This window comes from Lithobates pipiens, unplaced genomic scaffold, assembly GCF_037356315.1.
Source record: "Lithobates pipiens isolate NorthernLeopardFrog02 unplaced genomic scaffold, aLitPip1_a1.2 Scaffold_8, whole genome shotgun sequence".
Classification (NCBI taxonomy): domain Eukaryota; kingdom Metazoa; phylum Chordata; class Amphibia; order Anura; family Ranidae; genus Lithobates; species Lithobates pipiens.
The window spans coordinates 57,895,723-57,918,872 of record NW_027507903.1 but is presented as its reverse complement, the minus strand read 5'-3'; the positions used below and the strand labels follow the sequence as shown (position 1 = coordinate 57,918,872).

The window sequence follows — 23,150 nt, the reverse complement described above, 5'->3', positions numbered from 1 at the left end:
ACCTGTGCACAAAGCAAGGTCCATAAAGACATGGCGTTTGGGGTGGAGCAGAGAATATGAGCCAGGCCTTCTCATCCAACTTCAGTGCGTTTCTGGATCAATGGTCAAACCTTCCCATAGACACACTCCTAATCATTGTGGACAGCCTTCCCAGAAGAGTTGAAGCTGTTATAGCTGCAAAGGGTGAGCCAACTCAATGCGCGGGAGGGACGTCATCGCTGGTCCGGTGGAAGAAGATGGTTGCTTAGTGCTACAGGGGACAGCGGTGACATCGCTGGCTCCTGTGTCAGGTAAGTGACACATAATGGGCTACTATGCGATGCATAGTAGTCTATTATGCTTTACCTTTGCAGGGAATCAAAGAGGAAGTAAACTCATCAGGGTTTACTTCCTCTTTAAAATTCATTTGTAAAGGCAGGTGTCCCAATACTATTGGCAATTTAGTGATTTGTCCTGTGTAACAATGCAAAGGTATGCTTTAATTACTTCCCACCCAGCCCTGGCGTCCCTTTATCTGGGTCTTTAAGTCTGGGGGGCTGCAAGGACTGCTTAATCATGTGACTGACTCCTGATAATTACTAGACACCAGGATCTGGCTATGACAGCTTGGTGGCTGTGCTAGGAGCATGCAGCGAGCACAGAAACTTTGGACGCCCATGGATGTCTATATGCAGCATGTGGTTGGTGAAACTCGCCCTCTTTGCTGAGGCACATATGGAATGAGGTTTATATAGTTTGCCGTAGTAAACAAAAGTATTTATTTCATTGAAATGGGCCTTACTCTTCTTTTAAATTCTGTTGATTTCCTCATTTACAGAGCAAGGGGAAGAAACCTTTATTTGTGCAGCTTATATTGGATAACATATGGAGTCTGTATGATGCTGTCATGAAGAGGTCAGTGATGGACAAAGTATTTCTAGCTGAAAATGTCTGTACATATTGTATCTTCTTGTGTAACTCTTATATCTGCTATTTTCTTTAGGGAGAAGGAGAAAATAGACAAAATTGTTCAATCGTTGGGTCTGAAAATCAGTCCTCGTGAATCACGACATACTGACCCCAAAGTCCATGTGAATGCAATTTTCAGTCAGTGGCTTCCCATATCTCAGGCTGTGCTATGTATCCTCTTTATGAGCTTCGTGTAATCGGCAAAGGACGTTCATTTTGGTTTAATGGATAACAAACATGTTATACTGATCTGCTCTGTGCACTTGTTTCTGCTCCTGGCCCCTCCCTCCTATCGAGTGCCTCCACAGTCAGCAGCTCTCTATGGGGGCACCCGAGCCGAGTCACTGCTCCCTGTGTCCATTCAGATACAGAGCCCTGACCATTCCCCGTCCCTCTCTCCCCTGATTGGCTGGCTGACTTTGATTGACAGCCGCAGAAGCCAGTGGCGCCACTGCTGTGTCTCAGCCAATCAGGAGGCGTGTCCCAGACGGCTTAGACATTCGTTGACATCGCTGGAGAGAGATGGGGCTCAGATAAGTATTTGGGGAGGCTGCTACACACAGTTTTTTTATCTTAATGCAAAGAATGCATTAAGAGGAAAAAAAAAAAACTTCTGCCTTTACAACTCCTTTAATCTTCAAATTCCAAATATATTCTTTATTGTGAAGGAAATGTAGCCAACAGGGTTGTGAATTATTAATTAGGCAATCTGTTATAAAAACAGAAAATTTTAACTAATGTGCAATACGTTAAATTATAAATGGTATTGTATACCTTTTATTCTTAGGTAGAATTCCCTTGTGTCCCCAGAACCATTGACATGGGCATGGAATAGGAGCATGGATATATTCCCACAGCAGTGAGCTTCTCCAAGCCCTATATGCATGAATGAATGAATGAAATACTTATATAGCGCACAATGCGAACTGAATCGCCTCTAGGCGCTGTGGCGAGCTTTGATCATCTGCTAAAAGAGGAAGGTCTTGAGTTTTTTCCTAAAAGCCAGGTGATTTTCTTCCAGGCGGATGTTGATTGGTAGAGCATTCCATAGCCGAGGCCCTTGGACAGCGAATCTCCGATCCCCCTTGGATTTATACCGGGCTTTGGGCACGAGGAGGAGGTTTTTGTTGGCTGATGGAAGACTGCGGTTTGGTGTGTAATGATTTATTTTCTCCATTAGGTATTGCGGAGCTTCTCTATGCACGCATTTGTGGGTAAGGCAAAGGGTCTTGAACGTGATACGATTTTTTACGGTTAGCCAATGTAAGCTCCTCAGTGAAGGAGAAATGGATTCCCAGGGTTTTCTTCCTGTTATCAGCCTTGCCGCTGTGTTTTGGATCAGTTGTAATCGCGCAAGTTGATATTGTGGTAATCCTATGTAAAGCGAGTTTGCGTAGTCCAGTCGTGAATTAATGATTGTTCCAACTACCACTGCTTTGTCATTCTTTGGGATAAAAGGGATGAGTCTGCGAAGCATGCGCAGCAGATGGTGAGATCGACTGACTACTGCTCCTATTTGCGCATCCATTGACATTTGTGCGTCTAAAATAACCCCGAGACTCTTCGCTTTGGTCTTTGGGGAGATAGTCTGCCCAAAGACGGTTGGTGGAGACCAGGAGGTTTTGGTTGCGGGCTTATGATTTTGGTGTAAGATAAGAAGCTCTGTCTTTGATTGGTTCAGCTGATCTTTTTTTCCATTGATCCGGAAATAAAGTTGCGTGTCGTCAGCGTAAGAGTGGAAGCAGAGATCTGAGCATCTGATGATTTGAAGGAGTGGGCGAATGTAAATGTTGAAGAGAACGGGTGACAACGGAGAGCCTTGAGGGACTCCGCAGGTGACTGCCCGAGTTTCGGAGAGGAATTTTCCTAGTTTCACTGTCTGTGACCGATTTCCTAGGAAGGACGCGAACCAATGGAGATCTATGTCTTGGACTCCGGCTACTTCTGTGAGGCGGACGAGTAGAGTATTGTGATCTACTGTATCAAACGCTGCACTTAGGTCTAGCAGTACGAGGAGACACGGCTCTCCGTCATCTGCCGCTTCGAGGGCGTCATCCCAAATCTTGAGGAGAGCTGTTTCTGTTCCATGACCCGGGCGGAAGCCTGATTGCAGCGGGTCCAGGAGTTTGTGAGTATCCAGGTGAAGTTGTAGCTGATGTACTACAGCTTTCTCCATGATCTTAGAAATGGTGTTGAGGCTTGTAATTGGCCTACGGTTGTTTGGATCCTGAGGGTCCAGGTTTGGTTTCTTGAGTAGAGGTTTGACGATGCCTTGTTTGAGGATGCTGGGAACAATCCCTTCGTGGAATGATCGGTTTATGAGGTGGGTTATGGTTGGAGCCACGATGTCGGAGCATTCTTTCAGTAGTTTTGTGGGGATGATGTCAATAGGTGAGGTACTGTCACACAGTTTATTAATGATGTTTTTTGCGGTGTCTACGGTAATTGGGGATAGAGAAAATTTTGGCGGTTGCGGTATGTTGGTGCGGACATCCTCTTTATGTATTTGCTGGCTGAGGTTGGATGTTTTCTTCTGACAAATTGTTTCCCTGATGGTTTTGACTTTATCGATGAAAAAATCCGACAGTTTGTCACAGTAATCCTGGGATTCGCTTTCTGGGGGTTCTAGGCACACCGGATTCATTGATTGATTAACCAGTTTAAACAGTTCCCGTGGTTGGTTTGCGGCCATTGAGATTGTATATGAGAAGTGGTCCTTTTTGGCTTTGAAGATTGCTTTCCGATAATTCTCTGTCAGACCTTTGTAGTTAAATAGGTTTTCCTCGGTGGGATTTCTTCTCCATGTTCTTTCCGCTCTTCTGCGTTCTTGCTTTAGTACGGAGAGGGAGCTATTAAACCATCCAGCATTTTTCTTCCTGATGAGAGCCCTGCGTTTTGGTGCTACCGAGTCTGCTGATTGCAGTAATGCCTTGTTCAGGGAGTTGAGTGTTTCCTCCGTAGAGTGGTTTAAGGTTATTGTAGATATCTTTTTGGACAGAGTGGTTTTGAAGGCTTCGGAGTACAGTTTTTTATGCGATCTGGTCCAGTGCGTTGTTACAGGTTTTCCGTTTTGCGTTGGTGATGTTGGTAGTGATTTTGAATTTGATGGCGTGATGATCCGTCCATGGCAGAGTTATGTTGTCGAGTATGTTGACGTCGATGTTCTGTTTGAAAATGAGGTCCAGGGTGTGTCCTGACCCATGTGTGGGAGTCTTTATCAGTTGCTGTAGACCCAGTTCTTCTAGTTGATTGATGCAGGCAGTCGCGATGGGGTCTTTAGGCTCGTTTGCCCAAAGGTTGAAATCTCCGAGTGCCAGGAAATTTTTGAATTTTAGGGTGTGCATTGCAAAGGATTCCGTGAGGGGTGAAAGAAGATTGGACTTTGGTCCCGGTGGTCTGTAGCACAGTAGTATATGAGTGGTGTCATGGGGTGTTGGTTGAAAATGTAGCGTCAGGGTTTCCATAAAAGACACTGGGTTCTGAGATGATGGTTTAGTGAGATCCAGGTGACCTTTAAAGATCACTGCTAGGCCTCCTCCTTTTTTCCCTATCCGGTGTTCGGTTAGGATCCTGTAGTTTTCCGGCACCAATTCGGTGAGGATGGTGTTGCAGTCAGAGGTTAACCAGCTTTCGGTGATGAAGAGGCAGTCTACATTGTTCTCGATGATGAAGTCGTGTACTTCCAGTCTATGTTTGACTGCAGACCTGGCGTTAATCAAGGCGCAATCTAATTGTAGTGGTCGAGTAGATGTCTTCCTGTGGTTGGGAGCTGCTTGTCGTCCGGTTTTTAATAGTTGTTCTCTTTGAAGTATTTTTTGTATGGAAGATGGCAATGTGGTGTTGATGTTCCTTAGTCTGTGCAGAACTTCAGCTGAGTATTTGAAGTAGCACATGGTTTGTGGATGCTGTTGATGGTACTATGGGCCTAAGATTATGATCCTGATCAGGGTATTGATCCTGAGGTGGGGCTAGGTATCAGACTTGCATCTCTCCTGCTCCATCTTATTTTCTTCCTGCTTACTTTTATCTGCCCCCTCTCAGGGATGTTGCCCCCACCCCTTCTACTGTCTACTAGTGACAGAAAATGCCGTCCAACCTTTTAACTCCAGCTTTCAACTCTGGAGACATCAGCTGCAGGTATAGGTGGCAGCTTGTGTGAGTTCAGCACAATTGCTGTCATTCTGTACGGTCTAGGGTTTAACTCTTTAATAATGATTATTGATCATTTCTCACACATGCCAATTCTGAAGTTTTTTTTTTTCTCCTACGTGTCAAAATCGTGTTTTTTTTGCTAGAAAATTACTCAGAATCCCGAAATACATATTTTAAGCAGAGGCCCTAGAGAATAAAAATGGTGGGTGTTGCCTTTTGTTTTTCACACAGTATTTGCGATTTTTCAAATGAAGTGTTTTTGGTAAAAATACACTTTAATTTTTTTTTAATGCAAAAACACACAATATATAACCTATTTTTTTGTAAAATATAAAAGATGATGTTGCGCTGGGTAAATGGATACTGAACATGTCATGCTTAAAAATTTAGCACACTCATGGAATGGCGCCAAACTACCGTACTTAGAAAACCTCCATAGGCAACACTTTTAAATCTTTTACAGGTTACCAGTTTAGAGTTACAAAGGGGGTCTAGCGCTGTAATGAATGTTCTCGCTATGACATTCACGGCGATATCTCACGTGTGGTGCGAACACCGTTTATAAATGTGGGCATGAGCTACGTATGTATGTTCACCACTACGTGCAAGCACAGGGGGACGGAGGTGCTTTAAAAAAAAAAATGTATTGTATATTATTTTTTTCATTTTTTTTTTTTTACACTGTCCTTTATTTAAAAAAAACATTATTTTTTTTTAGCACTTTTATTTCTATCACAAGAAATTTAAACGTACTTTGTGATATAAATAAGGAATGCTGGGTCTTCTTTATGGAGACATCTAGGGTCTATAAGACCCCAGATCTCTCCTCTACCCTGGGAAAAAACATTGATATCTGCTTTTCAAAAAAAAAAGTCAGTGTTTAGATCTGAGAGAACCGGAAGTGATGTCACAACGTTGTTTTCAGCTTCCCAGGACCATCGAGATGGCCAGCTCTATGCTCACCTGGCAGCACCACCAGATTGGATACCAAGCTCCCTGATTGCACAGGAGTGGTGGGGGGGGGGGGGGGGGGAGGATTGTCCCCTCCCACTGCCTGTAAAAACAATCCAGCTGTTAATTTGCCTCTACTATGGCTTTTACATGACAAGGAATCACTGGCTGAAAAACAAAGATACCGGGGTGATGCCTGTAGCGGGATTATCCTTGTACAACCATTGAAAGTCCATGATGTCATGTGATGTCCTATGGGCAGGAAGTGGTTAAAGCAGTGTTAGTGGCTTTAAAACCACTTTAACCCTCTCCCATACAGTGTCATAAGTACAGTGACAGTGTATAGTATTATCACTGATGACTATTATTGTCACTGGTGATGTCATTTCCCACCTCGGTGTCAGATTGTTCACTGCATTATCACAGTCCCACTATAGGTCGCTGATCACCGCCAATACTAGTAAAAAAAGAAATAATAATTCCAGTATATATATCATCATTCCTAGACCTTTCATGCAAACCAATAAATGTACACTTACCGTACCTACCAGAATGCATCTTAGTCAAAATTTATGAAGAAATTTGATTATTTTTTATTAGATCTGTTTTATAGCAGAAAGGAAAAAACTGTTGTGTTTTTTAAATTTTAATTTGTGTGGAAAAAAAATAAATATAAATTTAATCTGGGTACAACTTTGTATGACGGCACAATTTCCAGTTAAAGTATTGCAGTACTAATTAGCAAGAAATGCCCTGGTCATGAAGAGGGTAAAATCTTCTGGTGCTGAAGTTGTGAAAATCCTTGCAATGTACAATGCATCACTTTTTCCACTTTTTTTGTTATGTTACAGCCCTATTCTAAAATTGATTAGATTCATTATCGATATGCCGTTAGTGGCGGCTCACGTGCGCGTGCGCAGGATTGACGCCATTGCTGCTCCGGCGCTGTGAGTGGCCGGAGCAGCGACACCCGGAAGAAGATGGACGCTTTGTGCTACAGGGGACAGCAGTGACTTCGCTGGCTCCTGTGTCAGGTAAGTGACACATAATGGACTACTATGTGATGCATAGTAGTCCATTATGCTTTACCTTTGCAGGGAGACAGAGGAAGTAAACTCATCAGGGTCTACTTCCTCTTGAAGGTTGTATATTCATCTATACAAATGCCAGCTACTTATTTAATATATGACTAGCGCTTACCCTACTATTGCTTTAATACTTATGTACATGTGATTTTTTTCATTTTTTTTATTTTTAATAAATTTGCAAACATTTCAAACAAACCTCTTTCACGTTGTCATTATGGGGTATTATTTGTAGAATTTTGAGGAAAATAATGAATTTAATAAATTTTAGAATAAGGCTGTGACATGACAAAATGTGGGGAAAAAGTGAAACGCTGTGAATACGTTCCAGATGCAATGTACATAGATCACCCAAAGGAGTGGAGTTACTCTTTTTAAAGTGGCTGTTAAGCCACTTTATACCATCCTCTCTGTTTAATAATCTTGTGTGCCCCTGTGTCTGTGTTTTATAAAAATAAGCTGTTCACCTGTTTTCAGAGCGCTGATCGCAGCTCACATGATCCACCGCCTCTCTGCTCTCCTCGTCTGACAGCTGCAGCGGGTGTGGCCAAGGATTCCCCGTTGACGCCTGTTGGGAGGGGAAGAGGAGAGAGGCGGTGGGTCATGTGAGCGGCGATCGTGCTCTGAAAACAGGTAAAGAACGGCTTTATTTTTATAAAACACATACACGGGCATACAGGATTATTAAAGAGGATGGTATGAAACTTTAAATGAATCCTCAGCAGCAGGAGGGGCAGGGGCAGGCACTGACACGACTCACTAACAGGCAGGGAGGGAGGGGAGAGCGGACAGAGGAGAGACAGGAGAGCTGCGGATGACGAGGCACGTAAACTGACAATGGTGTCAGGGCTCAGCAGCCATGATAAACCGTGGTCAGTTAACGGGGGAGGGTATAGCCTGGCAGGATCAGCGAGGTATTTCAGGTAATAGAAGAGGCCACATGGCACAGCATAAGCACCGTAAAAATAATTAACAGAACAGGATCAATATATGTATTTTTTTAAGGTTAACAAATGCTTTAAGTTGTTGTCATCAATACAATAATAGTCAGTTTATGATTTTTGACACCTTTTTGACTAGAAACTCTGCAGAGCAACACTGTAATTTAATTCTTAAATTAGAACCCGTAGTTGGAAAAACACATGTATTATTTTATCCCGATTGCCAAGACCCCCTGGAGCTGTAATATAAACACTGGAAACTCCTCTTGCCCCCCTTTTTTCATTATAGTGAAGTTAGTAACTGTGGTGATCCTTTCCCCAGCTCAGGGCACATCAAACAGATTTGTCTACACCATGCATGTGCTTTATGTCTGCCTATATAATATCCATGGCGCAGGCCGGCGTGTGCCAGCTACAAGTGAGTACATCATTTGAATCGTAATATCTTGGCTGTGGCTGCAACCAACAAAGGTTAGACACATTTTCTCTCTCTATTTGGCACAGTGGATTTTCCGCACTTATCTAGAAAATGAATGATAGAAGTCTGTGTTAACAGCTGGTGTTATTAAAATATAAATTCTCTGCCACTAAATCCGAGCCGCACGCCAATCCACAGTCTGGATGAAAGTGCAGCTACTGCCAGGCTGTTTCCATAATTAAGCAGTTACTTTCTTTGGGTCATTTCTTGACTGCACAAACCTTTTTTTATGGATTTCTGTTGGTCCTGCCGGACAACTTTGTTTTATTTGTTTTGGTTGGCAGTTTCTTGTGTCGGTATGTATTCGGGGACCAGTTTAGGATGTTCAAAGCCGATATTATTTGTCTCTGCTGAAATGGCCTGCTGTATTTGCCCTTGACCGGATATTTTGAAGGTATGGTGTGCAGTAGGCTTCCCAGCCCCCTGGACATCTCTGCAGAAAGAATTGAAAAGCTCCTGTGTCCAGGTTCCCGGCGATTTGATTCTCTGCTCCCCCAGACACAACAGCTCAAAGATGGTGAGTTTTTTTATTTTTTTTTGTGTTTTTTTTATTTTTTTATTTTTTTCTGTTCAATCAAAAATACCCTTCTGTTTTAATATTTTAGATGGTTAAAGGTTGCACATGATTGATATCTTATGTGTAGGGTACTCGGGATAAAAGTACACTGCCATTGATTCTGAAGGAACAGTGCCCCCAGTGGCTGATTTGATCGCCTACAGAGCGAATTCTTTATCCAGCTTTATCAAATAACCAAGGAAATGTTTTATTTCTTTTTTTTCCCTGCAGCCAGACAGACATAGTTAGTCTGGTCGAAAAAAAAAAAAAGTCCATATAGTCCAATAAGAAGGGGAACACAAAACCAAAAAAAAATCATAACCACAGATCCAGAGAAAGGCAATCACCCCCCCACAGCCCCCCAGAAAAGCTTGATCAAATTTGCTACAGCAGGGGAAAAAAAAATCCTTCCTGATCCCCCAAGTGGCAATAGGATATAAGTGTTTACCTATGATAGTATCCAGTTATAATGTGTACATTTAGGAAAGAATGCAGGCCTTTTATGACCACCAGGCCTCTTTTTCAGACTCAGTGTTTACAAGTTAAAAACACTTACTTAGAACCCCCAAACATTATAGATTTTTTTTCTAACACCCTAGAGAATAAAATGGCGGTCATTGCAATACTTCTTGCCACACCATATTTGCGCAGCGGTCTTACAAGTTCACTTTTTTTGGAAAAAATTAACTTTTTTGAATAAAAAAAATAAGACAACAGTAAAGTTAGCCCAGTTTTTTTTTTTTTTTTTATATTGTGAAAGTTAATGTTACACCGAGTAAATTGATACTCAACATGTCCCACTTCAAAATTGCGCCCGCTCGTGGAATGTCGTCAAACTTTTACCATTAAAAATCTCCATAGGCGACATTTAAAAAAATTTACAGGTTGCATGTTTTGAGTTACAGAGGAGGTCTAGGGCTAGAATGATTGCTTTCACTCTAATGATCGGGGCGATACCTCACGTGTGGTTTGACCACCGTTTTCATATGCGGGCGCTACTCATGTATGCGTTCGCTTCTGTGTTGGAGCTCGACGGGACGGGGGTGCTTTTAGAAAAAAAAATATTTTTTCTTATTTATTTTCTTTTATTTATTTTTACAGTTTTTAAAATAAAAAAGAATTTGGGTCACTTTTATTCCTATTACGAGGAATGTAAACATCCCTTAGAAATAGAAAAAAGCATGACAGGTCCTCTTAAAAGACCTCAGATCTCATATTTGGACTTAAATGCAATAGAAAAAATAAAAAATTGTCATTTGAAAAATGTGCCTTAAAGACATATGGGCGGAAGTGACGTTTTGACATTACTTCCGCCCTGCTATGGTATGGAGACGGGTGGGGGCCATCTTAGCCTCACTTGTCTCCATGCCAAGCCACGGATAGGATCCGATCGCCTCCACCACTGCCGATGGCTCCGGTAAGTGGGGGAGGGTGGGGGAGGGTGTGGGAGGGGGGCACCTCTCCCACCACCGATAACAGTGATCTCGAGGCGAATCTGCTGTAGAGACCACCATTATCGTTTACTGAACCGCCGCCTGAAGAGATGGATACCTTGGTTGTGGCAGCAGCCGTTACCGAGATATCCCTCTTCAAAAAAGGGACGTACATCGTCGTGCGGCGGTCGGTAAGTGGTTAAAGCAATCTACTGAGCTGGACAGGGCCAGTTCTTGAGGGAGTCTATTCCACATTTTCAAAGCTCTTACTGTGAAGAAGCCTTTCCATATTTGGAGATTAAATCTTTTTTTCAAACTGTTTATGGGCAGGCTGAATGTACCAAGTTGATCAATTGATCAACATGGGTAACACCAGCCTGCCGGATTCTCTTATCACTAGCAGATGCTATAGCCACTGGTCATTATCACTGTCTTCTCCCAGAGGGAACAGCTATCCAGCGCCCCCCCCGGATGGATTCCTGCATGAACACTGCCTATGATGTTGATGGGGGATATAGGCATTGCAGGAAAGTAATTAGCTCCATGTATGGGCAGCCTTATCCTTTTTTTTTTTTTAATGTATAACTAGACCAAAAAAGGCAAAATTTATTTTCATTTTTAAGTAGAGTGGAGAAGAGTTAGAACACCTTTCAGGTTTTCATTGCTGTCTTTACCCTCGTTATGGGGGATTAAGAAAGAATTTGCCCCAGCGTGGACTTTATAGGCAGGTTAGGGGAGTGTGAAAAAGTAAGACAAGGTTTAAAATGTAACAAAGTTTATTCGTCATAATATAAAAGTATTTCCAAAGAGGGGACAATAAAATACATAAGAGTATAGCATGATGATAAAATAAAAAAACAAGCATCCAATTCATAAGGTGGGCTCTGTACTTTTATATTGTGTGACGAAAAAACGTTCTTATAATTATATACCTTGTATTACTTTTTCACACTCCCCTAACCTGCCTATAAAGTCCACGCTGGGGCACTTTCTTTGTTGATTGCAATTTGGGATGTTGGCAGATGTCTTGGGGTTTCTACAGTGGTTCATAAGCTCCTCCCCCTTCACTCGCTATGGGGATTTGACATCTCCGCTTGTCCTGTTTGCTGGTATCACTGGGAGAAAGAATCCTGAATTCTGAATCCTGAATTTTGTATTGTCACCAGAACAGAGGAAATCGTCCAATTGGGACACTTGTTCTGGTGACAACCAGGGATTCCCTCCTCTTTGATGTATTTTTTCTCTTTTTTTGTTTTGGCTATGGGACAGGGAGTGAACGAAAATCTTCCCAGTGGAACAAACGCCAAAAGACAGGGGTATACATCTTCCTTACTATATTCAAAATGAAATAAACAGTCTTTATTAGCTTTAAAGGCCCATTGCACGTGAAAATAACTAAATATAAGCTGAACTTTCTATTTTATTTTTGAATATCATGTTGATTTTAATGTCTGGTTTCTGCCAAAATTGGGCTTGTTCTACAAGAATTATTAGGTCCTTAGCGATTGTAAAGAAAATGTATCACCTTTGCAAAATAACCTTTATCTAGTTTCTGTTGCTGCCAGGAATCTTTCCTTGGGATTACTGGTTCAGTTGATGAGAGGAAGTCTTCCCAATGTGAACACAAATGGCAAACCTTAGAGAGGTTCTATATTTAATGGCTTTATCAAAAACAACAAAAAAAGTTTTGTATAGAGTTTAACTTTAACAAGCCCTACATTATTACCTATGGAATAGTGTGAGTTTAAGGTGGTAGTAAACTCAAAAAAAAGTAAAATTTTGCAGTTTACCAATTTCACCTGTTGATCTTACTAGTAAGGCTCCATTCACACCTGGGCGTTCTGGAATCATGAGCAGAATCGGACAGTTCTGCTCACGATTCCAGAACATCCAGGTGTGAATGGAGCCCAAGTCTTTTTCTTTCTTCTTTTTTCCTTTAACAAACCAAGCTGTGAAGCAGAAGTAAGAGTTTGTGGGTTGAGACAAAAAATGCAATACTGACAGTGATACTTATAATAATCAGCTTGTATTCATTTATGTAAAACCTTTGTGCCAAAAATGTAAAAAAAAATAAAAAAAATATTTGCTATATTGTAACGGCTTAAAATAATGTTAGCTTAGTTTGGCATTAGTTTGTTTGCCACGGCAATCTAAATCTGCCAGTCTAACCCTACCTTCTTCCAAGGCTGACAATTCTGCTCTCCAAAGGTGTCTCCACTGATCACAGAAAGTGTGTTACTGGCCAGATCACCGGGTGAAAATAAAGAGAAAAAAAATCCTAAAAAAAAAAACCACTACATTTTTTTTATGGATATAATATTTGAAGACTATTGAAAGTCTGTTCTACTAGATAAGAAACACCACTAATACTTCTTCTGATCCAGTGACGTGGGGAACCTACATAGAGCTGAGACCCTAGGGTTCTTTCCGAGGTTGTTAGGGGTTCCTTGAGCTGTGGCTACCTGACCTACCATTTTATAGGGACTGCATAGACTTTGGGTCAATATTATTGGCAAAGCCAAAGGCATGACATCATTCATCTTTTTAGATTTTTGTATGGTTAGAATTCTGAACACCACTGTAAGCCCTTGTACACACGGTCGGACATTCTGACAACCAAATCTGTTGGATTTTGTCCGAAACTGTTGCATACACACAGTCTGACAAAGTTGAAAAATCTGATTGTACATAACGTGATGATGTTATTTCGTTACAACGGGACTATGTTCAGGCTAGTAGCCAATAGCTTTGGTCTAGGAATTTGATCTGAGCATGCGTAGCACTTTGTCCGTCGGAGTAAGCTACACATGATCGGAGTATGTCCGATCGGAGCATTTTGTCAGAAAATTTTACCGGCAAGTTGGAAAAATGTGTCCGTCGGATATTCCGACGGAAACAGTCTGATGGAGACCACACACAGTCTGAATATCCGACAAAACGGTCCGATATGACACATTCCGTCGGAATCTCCGACCGTGTGTACAAGGGCTTAAAGGAAATTTTTTGCCACTGGCCATCAATGTAATGGCCAATTTTCCCACTGACCACCAATGAATTACAATTATCAGGGGGTCCTCAAGACCTGAAAGTTGTTTCAAGAGTTCCTCTGGGGCAAAAGTGTTGGGAAAGGCCGCTCTTTGGGTTCGGTTGCTTTATTTTTTTTATTACACTGTTGAGGTTTGCTGTAGACTTAAAGAATCTGCAACCCCTTTAGCTTTTGAGGAATGACAAGTATCAGCTGTTAAGTGGCAGGACACGTTGGGATTTTCCTCACACTGTGTATTGTTGAGCTCTGCTCTAGCATATTCCAGGGGACAAGATCTTGTTTACCTGATATCTGACATGGTGATTTGCCTGTTTGAATACCATGGTCCTATCTAAAGGATTACTTGGTGTCTCGTAAACCACAGGGACTGGTTTTATACCCCGTCTCTGGGGTGCAGACTCATTTTTCAGAACAAGTGTTTCATTCAGCATAAAACAGACCAGTAAATTCCTCTGTACAAATAACAATACATTGGTCCACGCTCCTTTCTTGTAAACAGTGCAGCTTATATTACAAATAGAGAACATTAAGGCGATTGATTTGTTGCTCTCCATGTAAAGCTTTCCGTTACGTCTCTGCTGGACAATTATTGAAGCCTTCGAGCTTTTCAGTTCGGTTTTCTTCTGAGCCGCTCTGCCATACATCAGTCCAGGTTGTGGTTGTAATGCATTAGGGCTTTCATTCCCAGCAGACTGTAAAAGATTACAGGTCTATATGTTAAATGTGCTGCACACAACCAGCTAAGGCCTTGTAAAGGAGGTTACGCACCTCTGCAATTTTCCAACTACTTTACAAGCAAAAACACTGTGCATTTTGTTTTTATGTTCCACTATTCCTTGTATTGCTGAAATGCTTGATTTGTCGGGGTGACACTTATCACACGTAGTTTTGTAATGAGCAAACACAGATTTTCCAAGAAGATCGACCATATCCGTGTTTTTATTTATTTTATTTTTTAACAAACTATTTTTATTGGAAAATTTTTTGCTTAATAAATATATCAACAGATATAAAATGTTGTAGCATTACTATATATATATATATATATATATATATATATATATATATATATATATATATATATATATATATATCTTAATTTAAAGTGATTGTAAAGTCTGTTTTTTTCTGTTACAATAACAAACATGTTATACTCACATGCACTGTGCAGTGATTTTGCACAGAGCAGCCCCGATCCTCCTCTTCTGGCTGGAGCTTCTGGCCCCTCCCTCCTGTTGAGTGCCCCCACAGTGAGCAGCTCGCTATGGGGGCACCCGAGCTGAGCTGCAGCTCTGGGTATCCATTCGGACATGGAACCGCTGCCTGGCCCTGTCCCCTCTCTTTCCTGATTGGCTAAGTGAGTTTGACAGCACCAAGAGCCAATAGCGCTGCTGCTGTGTTTCAGCCATTTAGGAAGGAGAGTCCCGGACTGACGAGGCACTCGTGGACATCGCTGGATAGAGATGGGGCTCAGATAAGTATTAGGAGGACTGAGGCGGGCTGCTGCACACAGAAGATTTTTTATCTTAATGCATAGAATGCATTAAGATAAAAAAACCTTCTGCCTTTACAACCACTCTAAGGATCCATGCAGACTGGCTTAAAAAACATTGCTTCTACAGGAGTTTTATGTTCTGCCTGAATAAGCAGCTCAATGTTATCCAATGTGTCCATGCACATTAGGACGTTAAGAGGCATAGTTTGTGTTTAATGTCTAGAGGCAGAAAAAAAAAAACCCTTCTGGTTCGTGCTTCTGATTGGTACTTGGAGGCAGAAAAAAACCGAACGCTCTTCTAAACTCGTCTAAAATTTGTACAAAAAATTATATGACCGTTTTTTACTCCCAAGAGAACAGACATTTTTTTAAGCCCAGTGTGCATGGAGCCTAAGTAAGATTAAAATATATGTCTTCTTGTTACTTCTCAGTTCAAGAATCAAAACATTAACTATACAAAATAGAAAAAATAAAAAATAAATAAAAGGAAATATGACCATATAAGGTGCAAATTGAATGAAAAAGAAATATCACAATGCTTCAGAATTAGAATTTGTAATTTAATTACAGTTTGAAATTCTTTAAAGAAACCAAGGATCCCATTTTAGATAAAAATAATTTCTTAGTGTTTAGTGTATACATTTTTTTTCTATAGTTATAATTTCATAAATCCTAGGAATCATTTGTGGAAAGGGAACTATAGTAGTTTTCTAGTGAAGGGCTATTGCCCAGTGTGTTGCTACACATATAGTATGGATGAGGTTTGTTAGAGATGAGGATTTATCTAGAATACCTCTAAATCAGGGGTAGGCAATCCCCGGCACGCAAAGCCTCTTTTGCCGGCACTTGACTCCCTCCCCATCAGCAGAGCAGCACAGGGAAGTGTCAGTGAGGCACTAATGCGTTCCCGTTTCAGAATTCCCCACCCTGCACCTGCACTGAGGGGGAGGCACTGCACCCCCACATATTGTAAAAGATGGGAAACATTGTTTAGTTCTCTAACTTTTGCTGTAGCTGCAATTGTCAGCTTTTGTGATGGGAAAGAGATTGGGTGCAGCTCTGCTAGGAGGGTGCGGTCTCTGTTTCCAGGAGGAGGAAGAGGAGGACTGTCATTGGCCACTGCTAAAGCCAATCACAGTCCTGCTAACCCCACCCACCATCTGGAGGAAGATGACTCACTTGGTTGCCACTACCAATCTCAAAAAGAAGGGATTTCACTGTGATTGAGAAAACCCAATCGGGTGACAGTTTGTGGAATTACTGTTGAGCTTCTGGGAACTTTGAAATATTCCTCAACCTTTGCATCACTACTGATCCCCGACACTCTGTGTCCCTTTAAGCCAAAGCCAGTATTCAGCGCAATGAAAATCACACCCAACCACTTTTTCTCAGCTGCGGGGGCCCAACTTATGATCTTGTACACAGGCCCACTGCTTTCAGAAAATTCCCCTGACCTGAGCTCATCATTGCGCACCCATTCCATATGCTTGTATGTGACTTCCCATACATCCCCATACATCACATACAAGAACGTGGGCTGGATGCAGGAGGTGGATCAGCAGGATGAGTGTGCCAGGACAGGTAGATGTGTGTCATCTCTGCTTCCTCCCACCACTCTGCATATCACACATATCATGTATGAGAAGAAGGTACAGTGATGGGGCAAATGATCAGGAGGGGTTCAGAGTTGAGGCAGATAAGCAGGGAGGTACAGTGTTGGGCCAGATGAGCGGGGGGGGGGGGGGTTCAGTGTTGGGCCAGATGACCAGGGGGGTTCAGTGTTGGGCCAGATGAGCAGGGGGGTTCAGTGTTGGGCCAGATGAGACAGAAAAGCAGGGGGGTAGTGCAGTGAGGCAGATGTGAAAGGGGGTGTATTGGTGGGACAGATGAGCAGGGGGAACAGAGGTGAGACAGATGTGCAGAAGGAGGTACTTGGTGGGGCAGATGAGAAAGTGGGTTACAGTGGTGGGGCAGATGGGTTCAGTGTTAGGACAGATGAGAATGTGATTCAGTAGTGAGACACAAAAGCATGGGGATACGGCGGTGCGGCAGGTGTGCTGGGAGGTACAGTGGTGGGGCATATGAGAAAAGGAGGCACATTGATAGGGCAGCTGAGCAAGGGGGTACAGTGCAGATGTGCAGGGGATTTAGCAGTGGGACAGAAAAGCAGGGTGATACATTGATGGGGCAAATGAGCGGGGGGGGGGGTTCAGTGTTGAGGCAGAAGAAAAAGGAGGTACAGTGGCAGGGCAGATGTGCAGGGGGTTCAGCGGTGGGACAGAAAAGCAGGGGCGTACAGTGATGGGGCAGATGAGCAGGGGGTTACAGCGGTGGGGGAGATGTGCAGAGGATAAAGCGGGTACGTCGGTGGAACACATGAACAAGGGCTTACAGTGGTGGGGCAGAAGAGCAGGAGGTAAAGTGGTGGGGCAAATGAGAAGTTCATTGTTAGGACAGATGAGAAGATGGTTCAGCAGTGACAAAGAAGAGCATGGGGGTATGGAGGTGGAGCAGATGTGCAGGGAGGTACAGTGGTGGTGCAGATGAGAAAGGGGTTTACAGTGGTGGTGCAGGTGAGCAGGGGGTTACAGTGGTGGGCAGATGTGCAGGGTAGTAGAGTGGTGGGGCAGATGTGCAGGGTAGTAGAGTGGTGGGGCAGATGTGCAGGGGGGACAGTGATCTAAGGAGTGGAGTTGCAGAAATTGGGGTTGATCTGAGGCATGAGAGTTCAGGGTGTTAATTTCTCACTACTAAAATCATTTACAGCATTTACTTTATAGAAGCTCCTTTTCGTCATTGAGAGTGTGAAGTTGACATTTTTTTGTTATAAAATTGGCATGTTCAATTTCTTTGAAAACATTTTTCGGCACACTGTGCTCAAAAGGTTGCCTACCCCTGATCTAGAAAAAAAAATGTGTAGGTGAAAAAATATGTAGGTGAGACGCGTGTAATACTATCTTGTAAGTAATTTTACTGCTGTTTCATGTATTGTTATAGATTTTGTACATTTAAGAACATTAGACCGCATAGAGCCCCACTCTTGAGAAGAGAATTGTAAACCCAATTCAGTTTCCCATCTTAACATATAGGGTAATTTGTCAACTAAAGTAGAAGAATTGAGATCATTATATAGAATTGGAATAAGACATTTTTCTCTGGGGTTTTTGACATAAATGTTCAGTCATAATAGTTATGTCCAGCAGTTTATAGTGACATGAAAATCAAATGTTTTTTTTTCATCAGTCATTCTAAAATTTTAGATACATACAATATCGGGAAAAACATTTGACACAGTTCCTCATAAACGTTTACTGTAGAAAATAAGGTCCGTTGGCATGGACCATAGGGTGAGTACATGGATTGAAAACTGGCTACAAGGGCGAGTTCAGAGGGTGGTGATAAATGGGGAGTACTCGGACTGGTCAGGGGTGGGTAGTGGGGTCCCCCAGGGTTCTGTGCTGGGACCAATCCTATTTAATTTGTTCATAAATAACCTGGAGGATGGGGTAAACAGTTCAATCTCTGTATTTGTTACTAAGCTAAGCAGGGCAATAACGTCTCCGCAGGATGTGGAAACCTTGCAAAAAGATATGAACAAATTAATGGGGTGGGCAACAACATGGCAAATGAGGTTTATTGTAGAAAAATGTAAAATAATGCATTTGGGTGGCAAAATATGAATGCAATCCATACACTGAGGGGAGAACCTCTGGGGGAATCTAGGATGGAAAGGGACCTGGGGTCCTAGTAGATAGGCTCAGCAATGGCATGCAATACCAAGCTGCTGCTAACAAAGCAAACAGAATATTAGCATGCATTTAAAGGGGGATCAACTCCAGAGATAAAACAATAATTCTCCCGTTCTACAAGACTCTGGTCTGGCCGCACCTAGAGTATGCTGTACAGTTCTGGGCACCAGTCCTCAGGAAGGATGTACTGGAAACAAGGCAAGTACAGAGAAGGGCAACAAAGCTAATAAAGGGTCTGGAGGACATTAGTTATGAAGAAAGGTTGCGAGCACTGAATTTACTCTCTCTGGAGAAGAGACACTTGAGAGGGGATATGATTTTAATTTGTAAATACCGTACTGGTGACCCCACAATAGGGATAAAACTTTTTAGCGGAAGGGAGTTTAACAAGACTCGTGGCCGCTCATTAAAATTAAAAGAAAAGAAGTTTAACCTTAAACTACGTAGAGTTTTCTTTACTGTAATAGCGGCAAGGATGTGGAATTCCCTTCCACAGGTGGTGGTCCCAGCAGGGAGCATCAATAGTTTAAAAAAGTATTATATAAGCACCTGATTGGCCGTAACATACAGGGATATACAATCTAATACTGACATATAATCACACACATAGGTTGGACTTGTCTTTTTTCAACCTTTCCTACTATGTAACTATCTCACAAAAGTGAGTACACCCCTCACAATTTTGTAAATATTTGTTGTGAATGGCTTTGTATGTTATGGTTAGCATTTAGGATTTTACATAGTGGGGTAGGGGAAGCCAGTGAAGGGATTGGCAGAGAGGGGCAGCAGTCACGGATCGATTAGTGAGGTGTATTAGTCTAGCAGCAGCATTCATAATAGACTTCTATTTAATTCATAATTAATCATAATAATTCATATTTATATCTTTTCATGTGACAACACTGAATAAATGACACTTTGCTATTATGTAAAGTAGTGAGTGCACAGCTTGTATAACAGTGTAAATTTGCTGTCCCCTAAAAATAACTCAACACACAGCCATTAATGTCTAAACTGCTGGCAATAAAAATGAGTACACCCCTAAGTGAAAATGTCCAAATTGGGCCCAAAGTGTTAGTGTGGTCACCATTTTCCAGCACTGCCTTAACCCTCTTGGGCATGGAGTTCACCGGAGCTTCACAGATTGCCACTGGAGTCCTCTTCCACTCCTCCATGACGACATCACAGAGATGGTGGATGTTAGAGACCTTGCGCTCCTCTACCTTCCGTTTGAGGAGGCCCCACAGATGTTCAATAGGGTTTAGATTTGGAGACATGCTTAGGCAGTCCATCACCTTTACCCCCAGCTTCTTTAGCAAGGCAATGGTTGTCTTGGAGCTGTGTTTAGGGTCGTTATCATGTTAGAATACTGCCCTGCGGCCCAGTGTCCAAAGGGAGGAAATCAAGCTCTGCTTCAGTATGTCACAGTACATGATGGCATTCATGGTTCCCTCAATGAACTGTAGCTCCCCAGTGTCGGCAGCACTCATGCAGCCCCAGAACATGACAATCCCACCACCATGCTTGACTGAAGGGCAAGACACACTTGTCTTTGTACTTCTCACCTGGTTGCCGCCACCCAAGCTTGACACCATCTGAACCAAATAAGTTTATCTTAGTCTCATCAGACCACAGGACGTGGTTCCAGTAATCCATGTCCTTAGTCTGCTTGTTTTCAGCAAACTGTTTGTGGGCTTTCTTGTGCATCATCTTTAGAAGAGGCTTTCTTCTGGAATGACAGCCATGCAGACCAATTTGATGCAGTGTGCGGCGTATGGTCTGAGCACTGACAGGCTGACCCCCCACCCCTTCAACCTCTATGATGCTGAGCATGTGCACTCAACTTCTTTGGTCAACCATGGTGAGGCCTATTCTGAGTGAAACCTGTCCAACAATTCTTCTTTTCAGATCCTCAGAGAGTTCTTTGCCATGAGGTGCCATGTTGAACTTCCAGTGACCAGTATGAGAGAGTTAGAGCAATAACACCAAATTTAACACGAAAAAAGATAATCAGAACTCATACCATCACTAAAACAATCAAAGTGGTCATAATTTGTGTCCCCATTATGTCTCTCCTCCATTTACAGGAAGCTACCGCCATAGCCAAAGACAGCATACAAAAAACAAGGGGGGTTTACCTTTCAAGTATGGTCAAGAATTAACCATACCCAAAAAGAAAAAGACAGCTACTATGGCTCTAGTGGACAAATATAGAGTAATACTAGTTAGTTCAAACTTTCTATTAATTAGCACAAAAAGACCACATAAATATAAAATCACATTGCCCTATGACAAAAATACATCTGACCTTTCTGGGCCTCAGGTAGTGACACACCAAAAGGTCCAACACGTGCACCCTTAGTGCGTCCTACAACCAATAATCAAGATACATTTAAGCACAAAGACTCACATATAAGACAAACAAAACGGACAAGGGCCACTCAGATCACTCACACATTGAGCTCCTTGATGGGAATAATCTCCCTTATTAACAAGATTAAATTATTTTTACTATAACGAAGAGCTCAGTGTGTGAGTGGTTCCCCAGAATACGTATCTAAAGAAATCAAGCTTATTTTCTATAGCGTGGTTGGCGGAGCAACCAGTTAATTAATGTCAGGTGTTACTAATGGACTATCACCACTTGAATAAGTGACAAAGGTGGCAATGTTATTCTCTTGAACGACAGGGACTATGAGGATGAGGTTAAACGCCTTTTAGGTGACCAAGAGACTTATCAAAGACTGGGGAGGAATCCCTTCCCTAATGTAGTATGTGCGCTAAATAGCAGTCTGGATGATGCACTAGAGGTGGGACTCCTGACAAAACGGGAATGTAAATATTTATCAGTCGACGACTATAATATCCCCACTTTTTATTGCATCCCAAAAGTGCATAAATCATTGCAGAAGCCACCAGGGAGACCAATTGTCTCTGCAATTCATGGCCCCCTCTATAGAATCGGAAGTTATCTTGACCCTCTTCTTAAAGAAATGGTGAGTGGCCTTGAATCGTTTGTACAGGACACTCGCCATGTCCTGGCAAAAATTGCTGATTTGAAGGTAGATTGGGAAGTATGGCTACTGAGCATAGATGTGGAATCTCTGTATACCTCAACCTCACATGAATGATTCCTAGATAAATGTTACCCTAATTTTGGCTCACAAAATGAATTTATAATAGAACTTCTACAGTTTTCTCTCAATAACAATTTCTTTCAGTTTACCACAGGATTTTATCAACAGATTAGAGGCACCTCCATGGGGGCAGCATGCACACCTGCATATGCTTTCCTGCACCTGGGAAGAGGACGTCTTTAACTTACCTTTTGTACCTCAGTCTACGTCCATACGTGGCTGAGGTACATTTTTTTGTACCACATTTAACACATCTGCTCCCCATTCACACCTGAGACCTTGTAACGAGTCACATGACACCATAGAGGGAAAATGGCTAATTAGGCCCAATTTGGACATTTTCACTTAGGGGTATACTCCCTTTTGTTGCCAGCAGTTTAGACATTAATGGCTGTGTGTGTTGAGTTATTTTGAGGGGACAGCAAAATTCACACTGTTATACAAGCTGTACACTCACTACTTTACATTGTAGCAAAGTGTCATTTATTCAGTGTTGTCACATGAAGATTTAATTATGAATTATGATTAATTATGAATTAAATAGAAGTCTATTATAAATGCTGCTGCTAGACTAATACACCTCACTAATCGATCCGTGACTGCTGCCCCTCTCTGCCAATCCCTTCACTGGCTTCCCCTACCCCACTATGTAAAATTCTAAATGCTAACCATAACGTACAAAGCCATCCACAACATCGCCCCCATCTACATCATCAACCTCATCTGCAGATATCGCCCAAATCCGCTGCTCCCAGGACCTCCTCGCAGCAGATGTGAACCCAGTCTTAGGAAGTATAAAGTTCAACACGTTTCTTGGACATAGCCCACTACTTCAGGAGCCATTTTTCTTTGTTGTTTAGAATAATATACTTTAAATACAAGAATAATAAGTAAATAACGAAACACATGTCATCCAATATACAGTTGTTATCATAGGTTTACATACCCTGCATGTTTGAGATCTCCCTGGAGTGGCTCAATGATATTGAAGTCAGGAGACTGAGATGACCACTCCAGAACCTTCACTTTATTTTACTAAGCCAATGACAGGTCGACTTGGCCTTGTGTTTTGGATCATTGTCATGTTGGAATGTCCAACTACGTCCCATGCGCAGCTTCCTGGCTGATGAATGCAAATGTTCCTCCAGCATTTTTTGATAACATACTGCATTCATCTTG

The 23,150-nt window shown here is 42.2% G+C and overlaps 1 protein-coding gene across 1 annotated transcript in view; it reads left to right on the top strand.

Annotated features, from left to right (window-relative positions):
- Positions 1–23,150, top strand: part of EFL1 (elongation factor like GTPase 1) — a 558,006-nt gene that overhangs the window by 71,496 nt on the left and 463,360 nt on the right. Inside the window, exons 9-11 of the mRNA XM_077472758.1 lie at positions 818–894; positions 983–1,119; positions 8,950–9,072. Coding sequence (XP_077328884.1) covers positions 818–894; positions 983–1,119; positions 8,950–9,072 — 337 coding nt within the window. The remainder of the gene's footprint in view (positions 1–817; positions 895–982; positions 1,120–8,949; positions 9,073–23,150) is intronic.